Consider the following 20,153-nt stretch of genomic DNA (forward strand, 5'->3'; position numbering starts at 1 on the left):
GCTCTCTTTCAAACAATTTCCCGAATTGACAGCTCTGTCAAGGGTTGACTGATCGTTTACGGGGAAGTTGGTGGGCGCTCGGCGTTTTACTCTGTGATTCCACTGTGACCAGGTCTCGGTTATGAAAATTCATTCCGATTGTCGAGCAATTTTACAGATTTTATAGATTCTTCTGCCTAAACACATGGCCGCAGTGAACAAAGCACTAGATCGAGCTTCGGCACAAGCTCCTCAGACGGTAAGTCGTCTTGTTTCCCAAGGTTTTGCTTACTTACGTTCAGCATCTAATCAAATGTCCCTTGAAGAATGAAAGATTCATACCAACACTGCCCAAGGAACACGAAAGCTTTAAATTTCATGGTTGGAAGATTTCTTACACTCAGTCGCACATTCTGAAGAGTGTTTGTGTGGACCAATGCACGGAGGAAAGTGGAAGTCCTTGCGAGTTGTGTGTGTAAGTGGCAGACATTGATTCAATTGGACCACTTTTGATATTTTTCAATTCCGCTTGCAGGTACGAACGGACCCTTGGTTTGCCTCACTTGCCCGACATGGTGTTCCATAAAAATGTGCTACGCCTGGAACACGAAAGTGGTGCTGTGCTGGAATTCAATCCTATGGACGCTCTCAAACTGGTCGAGAATGGAAAAATGGGCCCGAAGGTCGCTTGTGCCGGAGAGTGGAGGGAATCAAGGTAGGAGTCGACCAATTTACCATATTTTTAAGTGCTAAGAACTGTTTGAAAACTCGCTGGCATTGTTTCCGTTCTCCAGATCACCCCAACACACTGAAGAAAAATGCAAGCCTTTCGACTGGACATTCAAAACTGATTATGCGGGCACAATCAATGAGAAATTTCAGGTTGAAGACGTTGATATGCAGCTGGATTTCAAAAAGCTAGCGAGACGGGAGGAAATCTTGTTTTACACTGACATCACTCTATTCGAGGACGAACTCCACGATAATGGAATTGCCAAATATTCGGTTAAAATTGTGGGTTTTGCAAACTATCTGACGATGGTGACCTGACCGTTGTGTACACTAAGCAGGTCACCATGCGTCACATCCCAGATATACCGAATAATTTTACATAATTTACTTACAGAGGGTAATGCCGTCCGGATACTATATTCTCGCACGCTATTTCCTACGATTGGATAAAGTCATGTGTATGTTGAACGACGCCCGCTATCACTATGAAGTTGAAAATGACTACGTTCTGAGGGAATGTATTGCTCGTTCCGAGGAATGTGACAAAATGAAATTTGTGAGTTATCTGCATGCTTCATCGATGCTTGTCTACACTACCCACTCTGTTGTTAAACATATTTGATAACTTTCTAGGATGTGAGGATAAGGCTCCACGACAACAATCTTCAAAATCCAGAAACTTTGCTCCCTCAAGTCAGCAGGAAGACGGAAAAGTTGAAATTTCAGTGAAAACCTCAGTACGGAAATCCACTGTAAAAATTAGCAGGATGCACGTCCTTTCACTCAAATTCCATTGTAAATAGCATTAAATAAAAACTTTGGCTGGAAATGATTTGTTATTTTTACATTTTCAAATACAGCGCGGATTTTATTAGCAGGAATGATGTGGTTCCTAATTGTCACCGATGATGTTACCTTACCTCGAGACGTAGGCTCCAAATGTTTAGTAGGCGAAACTCTGTTTATTGTCTCGCGTAAGTTATAGCGCTTTCCAGATTTGATTGCAACTTGAGTCTATCACACTCGCTTACAAACACAATGACTTGCCGCCTGATTAACACGTTGACTGCCAACTACGAGATAACTCGTAGATTGCGATCTTTTTTAGGACGCCAACTACGAGTTATCTCGTCCTATGTTTACTTACCATTTTTGTGCATTTACGATTAAACTCGTAATATATCAGTGCTAATATAGATAGATGGCTTCTAGGAAAAGAACAAAAAATCAATGCTAGCTTGCACGAACAGAAAATTTATTTAGAAACTAACAAAAAATATAATTATAAAAATTAATTGAAATTCAAGAGGTTGCATTTTATTGTTAAAAAAAGTGAAGCGATGGCGGCTTTACGGTTTCTTACCAGAGCAGAGGCAAATCGTCAGACGCTGCCTCACCTTTGCCCTGGGAGCAGCGTGACCGTAGCGGCTCGCAGATGTTAAGTGCTCCTTTATATAATTCGTAGAACACAACATGACTACGAATTATATTGAGCGCAAATCCGCCTTATTGACCAGAGCTTGGCCAGAGCTGAAATATTCGTTTTTAGGAATGATGGGGTCCTAAGTCCGTATCAACTTAATACTGGACCGGACCAAATGGGAAGCAACTTACTCCCTCTTTCCTGGTCCACGGACCCCTCGTTTAGGGCTTGCACCCAAACTTACTTAGGACCCCATCATTCCTAAAAACGAATATTTTATTGTTTTTTGTGTAAATTCTTAAAACAATTTTCCACACAAAGGGCTGGCTTCTCTTTGCAGACTGGACAGAAATAACGCGTTTCTCGGCGTTTTTTTTTTGCTTGGGTACATATACGACAAGGCTTTGTTGGGCGCTCTTTTTTTTCGGTAGGTGGCAAACTCTCTAAATAATGTAGCTCTTGCAATTTAATTTTTTTTTGAAACTGGTTGAATTTCTTCACCAATCAACGCGATGAGGAATTCGTCTCTGAACTTTATTAGTTTTACGTTAGAAGAAGTAACTTTTTGAAACATTTTGTGAGCATTGTGTATATATATCTCTATAATATGTAATGAAACCTTTTTGAGCCATCTAATACTCTTTCTTAGAGATGAGTAGTATGAAAGCATTTGGTCTGATCGGTCTATGCCAGACATTCCATTATTGTAATCTCGTATTATATTCGGTTTCATAGAAATTTTTCCATTGCGATTACAGACCTCTACCATTTCAACAGCATGCATGTTTGAAATGTTAAGGACATCTCGTTTGTCCTTCCATTTGCATACAGTGACGGGTCCATTTTGCTGCCAAATACACTCCCCTTTTTTCAGCTTGCGATTTACCACATCTCTGGGATTTCCTTTTCTATTACTTCGTAGGGTTCCACACACATAAGTTTTTCGTGTAGTTAGCAGTTTTGTAAGAGTAACAGAATTATAAAAATTATCCATGTACACTGTGTGTATCCCTTATCCAGATAGTCCTCCAGTAAATGTAAAACAACGTCAGCAGTGTGCCCTACTTTATTATCAGTTTCCTAATATTTTCCGCTATAAATCTTTATTTTCATGACAAGACCGTCGGACTCACATAGTTCATACAGTTTGATACCATATTTGTGTTTTTTATTTTTTATATATTGGCGGAAAAGCAATCTTCCTCGCCATAGCATCATGGATTCGTCAATACAAATATTTCTATCTGGTACATAGCTTTCACGCATAACATGATTGAAATGATTTAGTATCGGTCTCACCTTGTATAATCTGTCGGCAGATGGTATTGAGTTATCAACCAAATGAAAATAACGCAGTATCAACTGGAATCGATTTCGACTCATATGTGAGCGCCAAAAGTTTACACTATATAGCTTGTTTGTGCTCCAGTAATGTTCGATTGATGGAAAAGTGCAAGGTCCCATTTGCAACAAAAGTCCAATAAAAACTTTCATCTCTGCAGCACTGACGTCTTTCCACTGTGATAACCTGTTATTTTTTTTTTTATTACTTTGCGTTTTCCCATTTCTTGCGCAGCATATAAATTAGTTTGTTCCACCAGTAATGCAAGAAATTCATCCGAAAAAAATAAGTCCACCAGCGTATGTACCGTAAAATTTGCCGTATCCAATTTCACACCAATATTTTCTTGGAAAATAAATAATTCAGGATTTTGTTGAATTTCTGTCCATAAATCATCATTCGCATTTGATGTTGTTGTTTGAGAATATTCGTTATTATTTTCAGGTTCAGGATCAACTTCACATTCGGAGACGACCATATCTTCACCATCACTTGAATTATCAGAAGGTTCATAATCACTACTATCGTTATCATCCTCATCAAACATCTCGTCAAATTTTGAATCTGAGATTTGCGTAATACTCCATTTCATTTTGAGTCAGTGGTCTTTTCTTTTCCATATTGGGTTCTTGATAATTTAATTATAACATTAATTATAAAACAAAACACTCAAGAGAAACGCAAATGTGATGTACTCGACAAGTTCTGCAGCACTACTGATGAAATATGATGAAATATGCACGCGTATCTATGATTCAGAGATTAGAGAAGCGACAGGTAGAAACGTGTCTGTGCACGAATTATCTCGTAGTTGGCTTCCGCGAAGAGATTTCTGTTCCAGAAGCCAACTACGAGATAATTCGTATGCCCTTTTTTTTTATGAAAAAAGCAACAAAAAAAATTTTTTTATGATACCTACGTACTAGAATTTGAGTTTTTAATAATATAATGTGATAAAATCAAATTGCCATTTTTGGCCAGATTTCTGATAATTGCCTTGGCAGTCAACGTGTTAAATCTTCTCTATTGGGTCCCTAAATGCCACAATGAGGAAATCGTTGGCGTACCGAATTTGTATATACGAAAGAAAACCGGACTCAACACGCATCCTTATCACAGCATTGATAATAAGGTTGTTGATACACAAGATAACAGATTTCTGCCTTCCATAGATAAAAAAGTTGTTGAAAGCATCGGTGATCCTCAATGGAAGAATCAAGTTCGGCTTTCACCATGGCATTGCATGGCAGTTTGATAAAGACATTCAGAAAAGAAGTGGGTCGGAAATCATTGAAATTTCTTATATATTGTTGGAAATTGGTACTACTTTTATGGAGTTTTTCAATTAAGATGGTTCAACTTTTCTAGAAGCACCTCTTTGTATATAGGTATACATTCTACTCTCCATCCTTGGTGCTTGTGGTTGTCTAGAGCTCTGTTGTGTTCGTCGGACGAGAAAAGTTTAAAAAAAAGGGCATGACAGAAGAGGATTGTAACTGGGTCACGTGGCTTGTATTGATTCTTCGCATGCTGTAGGATTGATTTTCCGAAATCATTACCATTGCGCATTGGTGTATTCCCAAAATCGACACTAGGTTCCTTGGGACCAGCTGCTATTCTACGTTGCCCCTTTTTCTTCTCATGAAATCTGTCAATATTTAATATTTTGTTTGTGGCTCTATATCGGTCGAACCCATTTCTGACTCCACAGAATGGTTATGGCCCGTATAGCGGCATCATTGCTGCTCTTTTCCTGATCAACTCTTCCGCTGCCTCATTGTCTTCTTACCTAATGAGCGAGTTCAGTCTGTTAGGGTACTCCCATACCAGTTTGGAATTCCCCTAGTAGGATCTAGGTGTCTTAATAGCCGCTTCGCTGTCGCTTAGAATAAAAATGTTTTGCCCCTTACAGATCTTTTTGAGGTTTTAGGAGGCACATCTATCCATAGCGAATATTTTGGTATGAAATTTGCTGATATGTCCGTTCATCACAGTATTCCCTATAGTGATATCTAGTGCCTCTTGTCTAGGGCTGGTCATGAATGTTGGAGTGTGCCCTATGTTGTATATTTCTAACTTATTGCTAAGAATAAATTCAAGAAGGTATTCACGTTTTCGACCAGTGCCCCCGCTTCCCCAGATTTCGTGATGGCTATTGGCATGGCAGTGGGGGAGAAGTGCCTTCTTTTCACGGAACTACACCAGTCTAGCGACTACTCCGGTGGGATCCGGATGTCGTCTCTTGGGGTCTCCTGCCTCCCGAGGTCTCCCCCAGACTTGACCCATTCAGACTTGGACAGCCACAGTCCACAGACCTCTGAAAGGCATATATATTTTAGGTCGCGTTTAAAAATGATACAAATTCTTGGTTTTTCACAAGAAGAATCCAAAATTAGCTACATAATTCCTCCTTGCAGACCACGCATCTCCCCCGATACACCCATGGTTCTTCAGCCAGCACTATTCCAATATTTTCCTTTGATATAGCCCTTGCAATCATTTATTTTACCTGGACTATCTCTGTGTTGACCATTGGCTCCATTTGTGTGAAGAGCTCCAATTCTCCACTGTCGGAGTATGCTCCTCCGACATAACGCTTTCCTGCATATTACTGTCCACCTTGAACCCTAAACGATCCAGGTGTAGGTCCTCAAGCTTCTCCTCCTCACTGGGCAGGAGATATACTTTCCTGTTGGTCCTGTCGTTTCAGCTTCTATGGTCTTTGAGACTCCTCCAGGGAACTCGGTAGATTTTCCACCCGATATCTTTTCCAAAGTATTTTTATTTGGCTTCCTTCTGTGAACATGTACAGATATGTAGCCAAATCTATAGTTGATAATGCAGTTTTGTCGTTTGAATGCCTCCAGGAATTAGTCATCTACCCCAGTCGTGAGGAGTCCGCCTTTGCCCGCGACCCTGTTTCTGAAGACTCTTCATAATTACAAAGGGAGATCTTCATTTTGAGCAATTAGGAGACCAATAAGATACTCCATCTCTAGTGCTGCGGCTTTAGTATGATACACAGTTACCATGTATGCCTCTGATATATCATCTCCAGCACATGGTGACAATTCTGCTCCTTTTCAACCCAACAATTTAGAGACTATGATCTTAAACCAGTCCGCGGTGTCCTTCATCGCATAGTCAACTAGTATATGACCTGGTCGAAAGCGTATGACCGTGAAAGCGAGCGTCGTACAAGGTCGTCAAAAACTTCCTGCTCCTCATGAGTATTTGCTCTGGAAATGTTTTCGGCAATATGGTCAGGCGAATGCCCTTGACCGCATTAGCGTAGCTAACGGCGGCCCCTTGGCTCCTGTCTTTACCCCTGACCTACCTGGGATCTCCTGCTCTTGGTTTCGGGTTTAGGCTTTTTTGGGAGTATTCCCCTCTTGTTTGGGAATTTCCGCTGCTCTCCGCTTTCTTAGCTCCGCCGTTGAAGACTTAGGTTTGTCCTGAACCTTCTTAAGAACATCTTTTGCTTTCTGACCGTCCTTCAGATAGCGGCTGCGCCACTGAGACTTGTCTCCTTACGACGTCTCATATACTCATCTCAGACGTATTTCCGCTGGTCCCTGCTTTTGGATAGTGGCCTTTGTTGGTTGCAGTCTTCGAAGTTAGCAAATGTTCACTTTGACTCCCCAACTTCTTCTTATTTGCTTTTAGCCACCTGTTGTTTTTTGTGTGCGGGATCCCGCTTGTTTGTTATAAAGGGACAGAGAGCGTTGATATATGGATTTTCGAATGTTAGGGTGTATAGAACGAAAGTCCTGATTTTGCCAGTTATTATTGTTTGAGAGTCTGCACAATATGAGGGTTGTTCAAAGAGAGGAGATCATTTGCCGATTAGAATTTGTTCGCGCCTTCTTGTGGGTGTTTCTGGAAGGTGAGCCGGGTTTTTTCCGCAGGTCAGTGAAGTCATTTTTCGGAGTTGAGCAGCTTGATTTCCCCATGAAAATAGCTAGCTGCACCAATTTGCGAGACCTATCGTTAGTTCAAAAAACTAGAGCTCATCGTACCCATCTATGAACTACTAGTTTATCTAAGAGAACCAGCAGATCCTTCCTCCTTTCTTCCCCATACAATGCCTTTTCAGCCTGAGCTGGTAATGAGAATTGTAGCTTGCCGATCGCGGGTGATTCTTTTCTTTCTTGTTAATTTTGCTTCCCGTTTCTTTCTTTTAATCTGTATTTTTTTTTTAATCTGGTGTAGTGGAAGGGTTCTTAAATGCTTCCTCAACTCTACCAACAGAATCTGGAAAAAAATTGTCTTAACTTTTTCTTCATTATGCCAAGCACAATTTCGCTTCAAAGTCGAGCGAGTCACGGAAGAGAAAACGCGTTAAAAAGGAACCTGTAAAACTGTTTCAAAGTTCTACACAGTTCAGACAGGTTATGTGCACCATTATTGGGTTAGACACTCTTTTTGTAAAACCCATTGAAGCGTGCAGTTTTTACGTATCTTCAGATGAAATTCTCACTTTACGTTTGTATTTCTGCATTCTTTATCCACCTCCTCTCCTATTTTTTCTAACCTTTCACGACCCCCCTCCCCAATTTTTTTAAAAGAGTGTCAAAGCCAATATCTGTTTGGACCAGTACTAGTCGAGACTTTCCCTTTGATATCACACACGGATAATTTGAACAAATTCCAAAAAGAATCAAGAATAAAAACCAAATTCTTCAAAAAATCGACTGCTTTATATTTTGCGAACATCACTGATGTTCTGATCAGGATAATCAAAATGGAACTCTGTAGTGCTGACGTACTTCTTACATTCAAATATTCGTAAATTACATGGTTCAAATAATAGTATCAGTGAAGATAATTAAAAACTCTTGCGAATGAGGTGCAGATGTAATTTAAAAGTCTATTTGATACTTCTTGTCACCGATGAAGACCGACAGCCGAAGCAGTGCATCGGGTTTTACAATAACAAACATGTTTTCGGGATTCGTCAATTCATTCCCTTCCGCTGGAGAGTAGAATCTTTAGATGTTAATGCCAAGAAAATTGCATCTCATATACTCACAAACTTCTATTTGATCTTCTTCTGAGAACAGATTGACAGTCTTGCTAATACATCGCTTCAACTGGATACATTCGAGCTCTTCTAAGCACTCAAGCAATAACATTATGTTGACCGGGTGCAGTTGGTGAAATCTCATAAATAAATTCTTAACTGGGATCGAACAACGTATAGTACACTCCAACAATAAAGTTCCGATCCATTTGTCGAATACTCGCCTATTCAGAGTTCCGTTGACACGGACCCATGGAGCAGGGCGCATATTCATATTAATTTTCTCCCTGAAATTTATAAAAATCGTTTTAACTGTAAGCGTTATCTCTCAAGAATAAGAAATTTTACGTTGGCGTTGAATTCCTGTGAGTGATAGCTTCGCTGCTGTAACGAGAGGTCGGTTTCAAGGAACGTTTACTCCGTGATGTGGACGGCGCAGAATCATTTTTCGGTTTCTTTTCCTTGGGCATTTCAGGATTATCGACCTCAACTCCATGTTTTCGTTTCATACCAGCAAGGGTAATTCCATGTTGGCCAGCCATGGCTTCCTGCAATAGAATTTCCATTTCAACTGACACTTTGCAACTTGTGTGAAGTTCAAGATAACTTACCCTTTCTAATCTTTTCACATGGAAGGAGTGAATAATCCACGGTCTGACTTTCATTTTATGCACATACATAAACGATCCAACGCCCACACGCTTTATGAAGCTCAATTTTCGTAATATTGTCAGACCTTTAAGAAGCGAGTCTTCATCGGGAAATTGCGCCTAAAAACAGGTGGCGGTATGAATTTTGAATTTAATAAACACAGCTTACAACAGCACAACACTCACAATCAGCTTTGAGACCGTCACTCCAAACTCAGACTTTTCAATAAATTCCAGTAATTGCTTTGTGAGCTCTTGTTCTCTCTCAGAAAATCTCTCTGCATTCATTTTCTTTTCTAAGTCATCCACTGAATACTCCACGTATTTCCACAAAGCGTCCCTGCGCATTATTTCAATTGATAAGTAGATCAAAAAAGATACATTCATCTGTTTCTACTTACGTGATAGCCTTATCTAAAACTTGTTGTTTCTTGTTGAAACTCGGTAAAAGTCTCTCTGGAACTTGCATTTCCTTGTAAGGCAGGAGTTGATCATCGGTCGCTTCGAAGTTAATTGATAAGGTAGGCGTATTTACTACTAAGAAATCCTGGTAGCGGGGATTTCCTTCCCCACGCTCCATGAGTAATTCCTCCTCATCTGAAACGTACCCGTCTGCTTCGTTGTCCATTCGGAGAGCATCATTTGCCAATTGCAGTATATCCGGCTGTCTTTGCTGTAAGCGAATATATCCCAAATCTTTTTTCTGGTCATCAATCGACAATTTTTTCACAATGTTTCGAATGTAGTTGGCAGCGAATAATATATTGTTGCCATTCAAGTTAACCGTGGGGCCAACAAATTCTGCATCTTCGATATCTGCTGATGTATCCGTTTTACTTCTAGTTTTAAAAAGATGACTTATTAATGTAGCGTTTTCGGCAACGAGATTTGAAATTGTTGTAAGATAGTCAGCATCCTGTAGAATGCATCGGAAAGGACAATTATAAGGCTTTTGCTGAAGGTCTTCTATGCTAATAGTTGAGTTTAAATGCTGCAAAGCGCAAAAAAAGTGAATGTGCGCTTCGGACAATCGTGAAATTATGTCGTATGTATTATAGGCGATCTTATGAACTGATACATTCACATTGAATTTGATCTTTTTGGCCTGCGTCGTTGAGCTGTGTGGAATTTCTTTCGCGTATTCCGCCTGGGTTTGTTTATCGTTTAAAATGTAAAAGTGGTCAATTACTTTATCAGGCATGTGCGTTGAACTTTGTATTTGGTTTGGATCGAACTTTAAGACTTGTTTTGGAGTTTGAATATCGAAATGAATTCCAGGGATCGACACTAGTTCCATAATTAAAATCGAAGCCCCGCTATTAACGCACGTATACTTTATTTGTGACTGCTCTCCAGGGCGGTAACAGCTCTCAAGTAGCGCATCCAAAGATTGATGGCATTGCTCAAAGATTGTGTACGGAATCAGAACGAAGAATTGCTGCCGATATATGCTAGAAACGCACACTTGTTTTCCAAGCAATGGGAACTTTTGCTTTGAGATCATTTTTCCAGTGACCACAAGCTGATCGACAAAGCGAACCTTCCGAAAGCAGCGTTCAATTAGTCCCTCGTCGTAAGAGCGGTAGATTTCGAACAGTTGTATATTATACAGCATTTTGTCCCGTTGGCTGCAAACGGAGCTGTGTATCAGAAGGTTAATTGTCGATTCATTCACTTCGTCAATAGTTGTCGGATCAAAGTGCCGAATAGCAGTATTGTTGTCGTATGATTTGCGATAGAGTAAGCTAAATTGCTGTAAAGTGTCAGGAATAATGTCACTTTGCCGGATGCTGGTTTTATCTAAAAGTTGAACGAGGAAGCAAACAAGCTGAACAAAGTATATTCGGGCAACTGCGCCAAACATGTCAACAGAACGGTAGAGTTTCCGTAGTTCAACGAAGAAGCTCGCGCCATATGTCCGGTTTACGTACTCATTTTGATATAATTCATTAAGCCAACTATTCACTTGGTTTACATTTGCCTTATTTCTCATCAAATACAAAATACGCCGTTGACATGCTCTTGAGGACTTTTGCATTGAACGTAAATGCCATTGCAAAATGTCCCGGCATGTAAATGCAATCGTAGCTTTTTGTCCAGCATTTCCCTGAAGGAAACTATTTGCCACTCGGCAAATCATCAACAATCGATCCTCTTTTTCATTCCACCTAACGCGAAGTTGATCCATTCGTTGCAAGCATTCTTTGTCTACATCGTCATAGATGATTTTCTTCACGCGCTTCACTACAATGTGTTTTTTGAAGCGCTTAACAAACACTTGTCGGACGCCACGTTGAGGCATCTTTTGCGTTGTATAACGTGTTTTTGGACGCAGCTTTGTGACATCCACGCTCTTCGTGTTCGCATTGTACGACAAGTCCCAGTTTCTCATTTTATGCGCGAAAAGTTTCCAGTCTAAACCCGCTGCACCTCGGCCATTGCCTACTATATAACCCACATCTTTTTGCGACGCTTCCTCGATTCGTACTTCTGGCAGAGGTTTCATGATAAGCCTGATAGGCTTCTCTGATTTGTCCTTCTTGCAACGATATCCTAATTTTGTACCCATGCATATATTTTGAATTGTTAACCAAAACTCCGTTATATCTGATGGAGTTTCAAAGTAGAATTGTAATTGGGCATATTCACGATCATCCGAAATCTTCGCGTAGCCAGGATCGGATGTAGTTGTATCCACAAGAATAGCATGTCTATTTACGTATATGTAATTGTAAATGGTTTCCCTGTGTAGACGCGGTCCGAACTGAACCAGGCCCATATAACCAAGAAGCCTGAGAATCTCCTCAATGGTGCGCACGTAAGACTTGTCAAAGTGGATGTAGTCTCGAACTTCAAGGGGTAAACCTCGAATAGTAAAGAAGCGTCGAATAGGGTGTTTCAGGTATTCCTGTATAAGTAGGTTTGCATGATCACCAACTCGATGAATTTTCACGAACAAGGAAAGGGGAATACGAAGTAAGAAGTCCTTAACGCAAATCCAGCCTTCGGGGTAATCTTCATATTCAGGCAGTGGGCTTAGAAACATTGTCCAGTTGACTTCCGTATTGAAAACTTCAGGCAGTTTGTGCTGTAATTCGCTTGCATCTATGGATAAATCAAATTCCTTCCATGCTTTTGCCGCTTCTGTAAATGTGATTGGTTTTTGGTCATGTTTCAAAGTGTACACCAAATGGAAAAGTATTTCATGGATTAATTTGGCGCGGATATATTTCGCGGCTCCCACACGTTCACTCAGATCCTTTACATTCCTCTGCACTCCCTTCTTCTTTTTCAACAAATTCAAAAGGGATGCCGATGCATCTTGTATACTTTTGCGTTTTTTTATAGTAATTGTGCTAAAGAATGAATCTTTTAATTTCAGCAGCTCGTCGGACATTATTTTGTGCTCCAGGTTGATCGGTGCATCACATACTAACTTCATGTTTTTAACATATTCACGCCAAACCAATCGAACGTCATAAATTTTCAACAATTTTAACTCCACCAATGGCGTTAAGATTTTTGATAGCGTTTTGCGACAAATTGTGTCAGCATAGCCCAAGTTCTGCTCAGCGTCTATAATGGCGCGAATCAATTGAATCGTATCAACGATGTGAAATTTCCGAGTGATTTCTAGAACTGTGTCACGACGATGCTTTTGCTTCACTGTTAGTAACTCCGTACGTCTGGGATTGCCTGTTTCGTAGTGATGCTCTTTCACTGTCATTCTGAAATCTGGTTCGTCTTTATCAGTAAATTCGAGCGAAGATATCGCAGCCTCTTCTTTGACCGGAATGGGAGGCGTTAAGATTGCAGGCACTTGCTGGAATATGCAAACGACAGGATAAGTTAGATGCTGTTTTGCAAAATCGATAAAAACTTACCGGCGATTCAACAACAGATGATGATGATTTGGTATTCGTTGATTGTTCCGCGAGCTGAACATTTGGTTGCAAGAATTTCTTTGCCACATACCTGTGAGGAGAAATATTGATGATTATTTCCCAATTACATTGCCTTCGATATTACATTACATTCTCAAACGTTGCCTTCCTTCATCTTTCAAGTAGAATCCGATTAGTCCTAAGGTCGTCACCTTCTTTATAAATCTCCGCATGCATAGCTTTCTACAACCTAAGAATTTGGCTAGAGCTGTTTGACTTATCCCTTCAGGACCGTGTGATTTCACTGTCTCGTAGATTTGTTCAGTCATGGATAAATCCAGGTATAGATTCTCCTTTGAAAGGAAAGCTGCACATTGCAAACATTTAAATGGGTTTCACAAACTAGCGGTGAAATTAACTTACACTTGACCGTTTCTTCGTCCTCGGCGTCCTCCTCTTCGTATATATCGTCCACCTTTATATTGGCATCTATCAACTTCAACACCTTCAGCACTCTCTCCTCCTTGCGATTGCTTTTCTTCTCGTACTCCTCTTTGGTCGCGTCCGGATATACATCACGATAAAGGGCTTTCTAAAGTGATTGCATTGCTCACAAAAGTGGGGATGGGGCAAAATGACCGCTACTTACATCGGAGAAAATATATCTTTTGAAAAGACTTGTTTGCGCAAATTTCCTAATAGAAAGTTCGTAGTGCTTGCTCAAATAGGACTTTAACTTGCCATGTTCAGCAATACCGTTGCGACTTTGCAAATACCTAATTGCGTCTGCCAGCACGATCACCTGGATAGGCTGCTGTATTGTGGAAAACCGAGTCAAGTGGAGGACACTGCCTGTTTGGCACTTTTCGTAGTAGTGCTGCTTCTTGATCAGATTCAAACTACTCAAACGGTTTCTGTGAAAATGAAATAAACATCGGTGGCAGTGTCTGCATCTATGAGAGCAGATTAACGTGATCTTACCTAATATAGAAAATTATGACCGATTCGCTGCAGATATTCAATAAAGAATGTTTCCCAATAGTTGCCTCGCCATAGTGTCGCGATCTTCCAATCCTTTCCAAAAAGCAATAAGGTTGCACTTTCAGCGCGCTTGGTAAAGATGGCACGTGTGTGTCGAGGATAAGTGCTTGTTCGCGTAAATGTTGAACACCAACAATAATGAATCTGCTTCCCCATCTGAAAGAATTTACGGCGTGCATGCACTTGGAGGCCTGCTCAAATATACGGAAACCCCATACTTAGCGTTAATTTCTTCCAAAGTCAGATCTTTAATTTCCTCGTGACCAATTTCAACCCGCTCCTTGTAGAACTCACAAGATCCTCTGATTTCACCGTCTTCTATTTGGTTATATTTGTAATATCGTGAAGGGCACTCTTGAATCTATAGAAATTCCATTTGGTTACTACACAAGCTGTGGCTTCTGACATGAGATGGTTACGCGGGTTGGAATAGAGTTAATTTACTCCTATTTTCTAGTTTATGGCGTACAAGTCAGGATAGCTAGAGCATTGACTCCCGGCTTCCCGATGTTGATAAGCGTTTACGCCAAATCGCTCACTAATTATAATAAAACCCGCTTTGGCGGTAAAGTGCAATACAACTTACTTGCGTATCCAATGCGTCCGAACACAGCAGCTTAAACCTGTTCACTATCTGCAGACTTGGGCGAGGATCAGGAAGTGAGAAGAACTGAAAATGGCGCGGCAGTTTCACTATGAACTGCCAAACCTGCACGCAGATTTCCCATCTTAAAGGCAACTGTGCCTTCAGATTCTCAGCAAGGCGAGTCCAGAGACCTAGAAGAAAGTGGAATTCGCAGCAGAAGTAAAGTCAGCTTATTATTTACCAGCGGGTTACCTTCAAGTGTGATTCCTTCTAATCCTTCGAGGGCTATCTCATCAACGATTGCATCCTCAAAGTGTCCTGCAAAAATTTGATTCATCTTTGTACTACGCGCTAAGAGCGTGCAGAAGAACTTCGTGTGTGTGTGTTTTTGATTTGTCCCACGTTGTTTCGGCAATCTAACGATGTATGACACCAGATACCATCTACGATGATTCCGTGACACGATTGGCTAGACTGTTGTCTATGTTGCCAGCATGATTACGAAAGATATGGGCTGCTGGGCCATATATTGCTCTGTAAATTTTCATTATGTTAAAGTGATTGAGTAGTAAGAAGTAAAATTCTTTTTGCATATTTTCATTTTTTTCAGCCATGGTTTATTATAGGAATCACCTGACATGATTCTGTTGGCAGTTTTTATCCGCGACACCTTTTGTTTGCATAGGTCTTTCGGAGGTTTTATAGGTACATGGAGGAAAAAATTTCATTGTTTTTCAAAGAATTTACTTTTGGAGCGAATGTCGTTTTGATAGCTCGAGTCCCACTCCACTGGCCGCCAGAAGGTTTATATCAATGGGTGCTAGGTTACAGTTCATCAGCGTGACACTCTTCTGGACTTCGGTAGCTGCCAGATGGGCACTTTTATTTAATTTGATGCCACTCCTTGCCGGGCACCACATTATGACTACTTCTTCGCATTTCTTGTATTTGATGTTGTTGTGGATTTCATTGACCATGTAGTGAGCGGTAGATTCTTTGCCCAGGAGCCGGCACACGTGTAAGGAGTCCGTAATTATGACCACTTTCTTATGACCTTTTTCCAACGCATATTTAGTGGCTGGCCGAACCACTTGGAGTTCTGCTGATAATGTTGTGATTTGGTTTCGCTTGTGTTGCCCCACCGTTTCAGCACGATCATTGACCACTGCAATGCATACATCGCCTCCTCTGACAGAGGCATCAGTGGCATATATTTCAAAGTTTCTGGATTTGTAGTTGCTTGATTTTCTGTCAGCCTTCAGGAGGTCAAAAAGGTTAGAGAAACGTTTGTAAGTTGCAGAGAGGCAATTTTTAGCATCTGCACTCTTTTGGACATTCCGAAAGACATGAGGTCGATTTGCATGAAGCCTTAATAGCTCCTTAGTTGCTAAAATCGTTATTCTGAAATGGGGCGGTGGTTTATTTGCCAGAGCAGACAGGTGAGGAGCAGTTTTGGTAAGCCCTAGGCATCTTTTTAGAATTGTGGCCGCTATTGAGGTGATTTTGTTATTTAGGTATTTGGGTGCTATTGCAGATGTGGCAGCGGCGTTATCTAGGATGGGTCGTATCAGCACTCTGAACAATTTGATACTATTTTTAGGAGGACGGCCCCAAGAATGCCCAGTAGATAAATTGATGACTCTAGCAGTTTTTTTAGCTTTAGTGATAGTTTCAATTGTTTGATCTTTTAGTTTTAAGGATGAGTTAATAGTCTTGCCTAGGAAGGTTATCTTTTTGACTTGCTGTAGGCTGACATTGCCACGGTTCAAGGGGTGTAATATACTGCTGTATCTTTTAAGGGTAATGAATTTTGATTTGTCCGGATTTATATGAAGATTTAGGCTTTTGCATTCGTTAATGAGGGCCACTGCTTGGGAGGTTTCAGTTTCCGAAATTGTTTTGCCAGTGACTAATATGAAAAAATCGTCATATTGGTGAGGCCGTGTTAATGTTGAATAATGTGGGGCTCATCCTTGGGATATACCATTGCTAATTTCTAACTTCGGCTGGTATTTTATGTAAGATCATTTTGGATTCAAGGGTTTTTAGATCTACACTTTCATATGCTTTGGATACATCAAAAACTATTGCTTGTGTCTGAAGTTTGTTTGCTTTGGCTATAGAGATTGAGAGGAGGATGTCGTTTATACATGTCACAGTGGATAATCCGCTTTGATAGGCATGGCTGTTGGGAGGGAGAATTTTGTGCTCTTGAATGAAATGGTTTGGTCTATTTTTGATAAGTGTGTTGAGGATTTTGGCGAAAACATTAATCAGGGATATGGGTCTGAAGTTTTTAAAGTCTAACAGGTCTTTGTTTATTTTGGGTATGGGAACTATCTTAATAACAGACCACTCTTGTGGAGGGTTTAGATTTAGCCAAGTTTCATTAATGAAGGTTAACAGAGCAGATGGGTTTAGCCACTGGATGTACGTGTACGTGATTTGGTCATTGCCCGGTGCGGAGTTCTTTTTCCGTTTGTTGAGGACCAGAGCGAATTCCTTAGGAGTAAAATTTTGTTGCAGCGATGGTGACAATAAGTGGGATTACATTATTTGGAGTTGGGTTGTTGTAGCTTGAGCTTAGAAAGTTTAGGTATTTCTGGTCATTTTCAGAGTCCCAACTTCAGTTATTGGTTTCATCCTCTTGAACATTTTTAAAATTTTTTATGTTTTTCCAGAATACCTTAGTGTCTTTTTCAACAGTTTCTCCCAAATCTCGTCCCAGGCTTTTTTCTTAGCCGCCTTCACCGCTTGTAATCATTTCTTGTTTGCAACCGAGAAGGACATGAAGTTGCTATGTTTGGCATTACTGTGGCAGGCTCTCAGAGCTTGCCTTTTCTCTGCAAATAGTGTTTTCAGATCACTGTTCCACCATAGCTTGTGGGAGGAGCCTTTGCGGAGTTTGAATGTCGACTCTTTAATTTTGCTTTGGATTTCCGATGTCAGACCATTCAAATTCTCCGTGGGAGATGGATGGGATGGGGGATGGACTGCAAGGCAGTTTTTAGATGCAAGAGGCCTATTTTGTATTTCTGTTGAATTACAATGGTGTTACTGTGAATGGCTATTGGTTTATACCTGCTCTTAGAAATCGGTTATACCAGTGCGTTCCAGGACCAGGATAAAGTATTAGAATTAGTGAGGGTGACATCTGGGGCAGATGCTCTTATTTTGCCATTTGTTACCTGGTTCACAAAGGTTAGTGAACCGTTGTTGAGAGGTCTAAAGCCTGATCTGCATATTGTGTTTGAGAGATGCCTTCCTTTACTATTCTGGATGGAATCCCCGAGTATAAATGACCTGGCATTTAGGTCGCCTGTTATTATTGTGTTTGGGGTGTTGCTTAGAAATTGAAATAGCTTGTCCAGTTCTACCTTGAAAGTAGTCGTAGTTGTATGTGGGGGCATATATATGGAGGCAATTGTGATATTTGAAGTAAGGTTCAGGGTCTTAGCGATAATGAGGGCAACTCCACCATAGCCATCCTCTCTGAATTTGTACCTAAGGTTGAAACCTTTTAGGTAACGAGAATGATGGGACGAGTTAAAAGTGAAAATTTCTTGAAGGGATAGTATGTCATAGCCGTGAGTATTAGCAAAGTATTCTATTTCAGACTTATTGTTAGCTAGACTTTGAATATTATATTGTAGGATGTTGATCATTTGCAATTTCTACGAATGTTAAGTCGCTCGTGTTGTTTAGTTTGACAGTCTGTTTTTTGATTGTTTGTATGTCTTCTTTCAAAGATGGATCTTGTATCTTTGAAGAGATGCTGTTCATGAGTTTAAGAATTTGCGACAATACTTTCTGATACTCGAATACAACCATGTAGGTTGGGTGTTCGAAAACACGATGGTTTGGCGTAGGGAGTTCTTGATAGTCGCCTTTGGGAAAGGGTATTCTGGTGTTCAGGCGTGGATTTGATTTGACAGCAGAACTGAATTTTTTACTCCCTCTGATGGTTCCGTTGAACTCATCTTGAGGGTTTCTCGTCCAGTTGTTCGGACTTGCTCTTTTCTTCAGCGGAGGGATGGCAACGTCACAGTCAACATTGCAGTCCAGTGAATCATAATAATTTTTAACTTCTTTGGTAGCTTCCCTCATGGAGATATTTTTTATAGCTGCCGTCTTGGTGATCGTCATATGTTCGACCCAGATGGGGCAATTTCTATCCCTGGTGTCATGGTCTGACTTACCACATAAAGCACATTTTTTTTTCGCAAGAGTTGGCATCACACTGATCTTTAGGACCACTGCATTTTAAACATCTACTCGATTTCGCTTTACAGTTCGTGGCAATGTGGCCCAATCTACCACAAGCAGTTGTCAACCTCTACCCTCACGCTACCGATTGAGATATGTTTGGGGATCTCAGACCCTACGAAGGTTAGTTTGACTGTTCGAGATGGAAGAAAGACATCTTTGTTTTCCTTAGATCTGAAATTCAGCCTTTGCACTTTCGCCACTTTAATCGAAGAGTTAATGTCTTGTAGTATTTCATCTTCTGTGAAATCCGTGGGGATACCTTTAATAACCCCATATCTATGGGTATCTCTCAAGGAGATGTATGCTTTTAGCCCTCATGTGCTCAAGCGATTGTCGGATGCCAGGTTGTTCGCGCAGGACGCTGATTTACAATAAGCTTTTATCCTGAGATTTGAGATTAAGATGCCTCGTAAGTTTATGGAAATTGAGGGGTTTGAAAGTCTCAATTCTTTCTTTTCCATTAATTTTTTCTATGTATGTCGTGGGGTTGCTTCTCTTCACACATACTGTGTACACTTTACATTGAGCGTTCTCGCTGTATTTGAACACGGGGTTGTTTGCTCCATAGGAACTATATTTTGCTTTTCCATTGGAGAAAAGGTTTTGCTTAGGTCCTGAGACTGGGTAACCTCAGGGAAAGCTTTGAGTTGAGTCGTGGCTGGTAGAATTCCAGAAACCTTTTGTTGTTTAATCGTGGGAGACTGGATTGGGGATCTTGACAGGCTCCTCCAAGCGCTTCGCTCTTTCCTGGTTAGGACATAGCCACCGATTTCTGTTGGGCTTTTGAACTGTGGCCCTACAGGTGTCTGAGGAGATGTTGGCATTTGGGAAACGGACCGGTCGAAATTTATTTTCCCCTTGTCCGGCGGTTCACACTCCCTAACCTCCATGGCCTATCTTGACTAAGGCCAGAATGCCTGTTTACAGGGGAAAAACCACCAAAGGATACGGAGGCAGATTTCTACTGACAAGATTTGATTGGGTGAAGGAGCAGAAATAAAACTAAGGCACTCACCTTTTTCCTTAAGTAGGAACAGATTCACCGCCAAACTATCAAAACAAAGAGAAACACGGTTTATTACATCCACGCAGATAGGCAAAAAGAAATTTAACTTCAAACTAAAACGCACTATCGATACAAACACGAAATGCGTCTGCCCACGGCGGATGTCACGAAGCAATAGCAAAAGAACTTCCAAAGAAACTGTTGCAACCAAGCAAGGA

The 20,153-nt window shown here is 40.7% G+C and overlaps 2 protein-coding genes across 5 annotated transcripts; one reads left to right on the top strand and one right to left on the bottom strand.

The window, feature by feature from the left end:
* The first annotated feature begins 6 nt into the window (after positions 1 to 6).
* On the top strand, positions 7 to 1,540 carry LOC119657533 (TIP41-like protein). The gene is made up of 6 exons (XM_038064476.1): positions 7 to 238; positions 306 to 454; positions 515 to 694; positions 774 to 993; positions 1,106 to 1,267; positions 1,345 to 1,540. Exons 1-6 carry the CDS (start codon positions 185 to 187, stop codon positions 1,438 to 1,440), a joined length of 861 nt encoding a protein of 286 aa, XP_037920404.1. The 5' UTR covers positions 7 to 184; the 3' UTR covers positions 1,441 to 1,540.
* A 6,620-nt stretch (positions 1,541 to 8,160) lies between these two features.
* Positions 8,161 to 20,132, bottom strand: LOC119656590 (general transcription factor 3C polypeptide 1). Of its 4 annotated transcripts, none has more exons than XM_038062998.1 (16): positions 20,060 to 20,132; positions 19,945 to 19,979; positions 14,913 to 15,194; positions 14,661 to 14,851; positions 14,293 to 14,435; positions 14,015 to 14,230; positions 13,683 to 13,947; positions 13,457 to 13,625; positions 13,184 to 13,400; positions 13,034 to 13,124; positions 9,551 to 12,972; positions 9,336 to 9,489; positions 9,111 to 9,269; positions 8,848 to 9,047; positions 8,509 to 8,786; positions 8,310 to 8,451 (listed from the first exon to the last, which is right to left on the bottom strand). In XM_038062998.1, the coding sequence occupies exons 3-16, from the start codon at positions 14,995 to 14,997 to the stop codon at positions 8,339 to 8,341; spliced, it is 5,703 nt and encodes a 1,900-aa protein (XP_037918926.1). In that variant the 5' UTR covers positions 14,998 to 15,194; positions 19,945 to 19,979; positions 20,060 to 20,132; the 3' UTR covers positions 8,310 to 8,338. The 4 variants fall into 4 exon arrangements, with proteins under 4 accessions (XP_037918929.1, XP_037918926.1, XP_037918927.1 ...); XM_038062999.1 differs by having other exon boundaries at positions 20,073 to 20,091; XM_038063001.1 differs by having other exon boundaries at positions 8,161 to 8,451; positions 19,945 to 20,103.
* Between the last annotated feature and the right edge of the window lie 21 nt (positions 20,133 to 20,153).

Source organism: Hermetia illucens, chromosome 5, assembly GCF_905115235.1.
Source record: "Hermetia illucens chromosome 5, iHerIll2.2.curated.20191125, whole genome shotgun sequence".
Classification (NCBI taxonomy): Eukaryota; Metazoa; Arthropoda; class Insecta; order Diptera; family Stratiomyidae; genus Hermetia; species Hermetia illucens.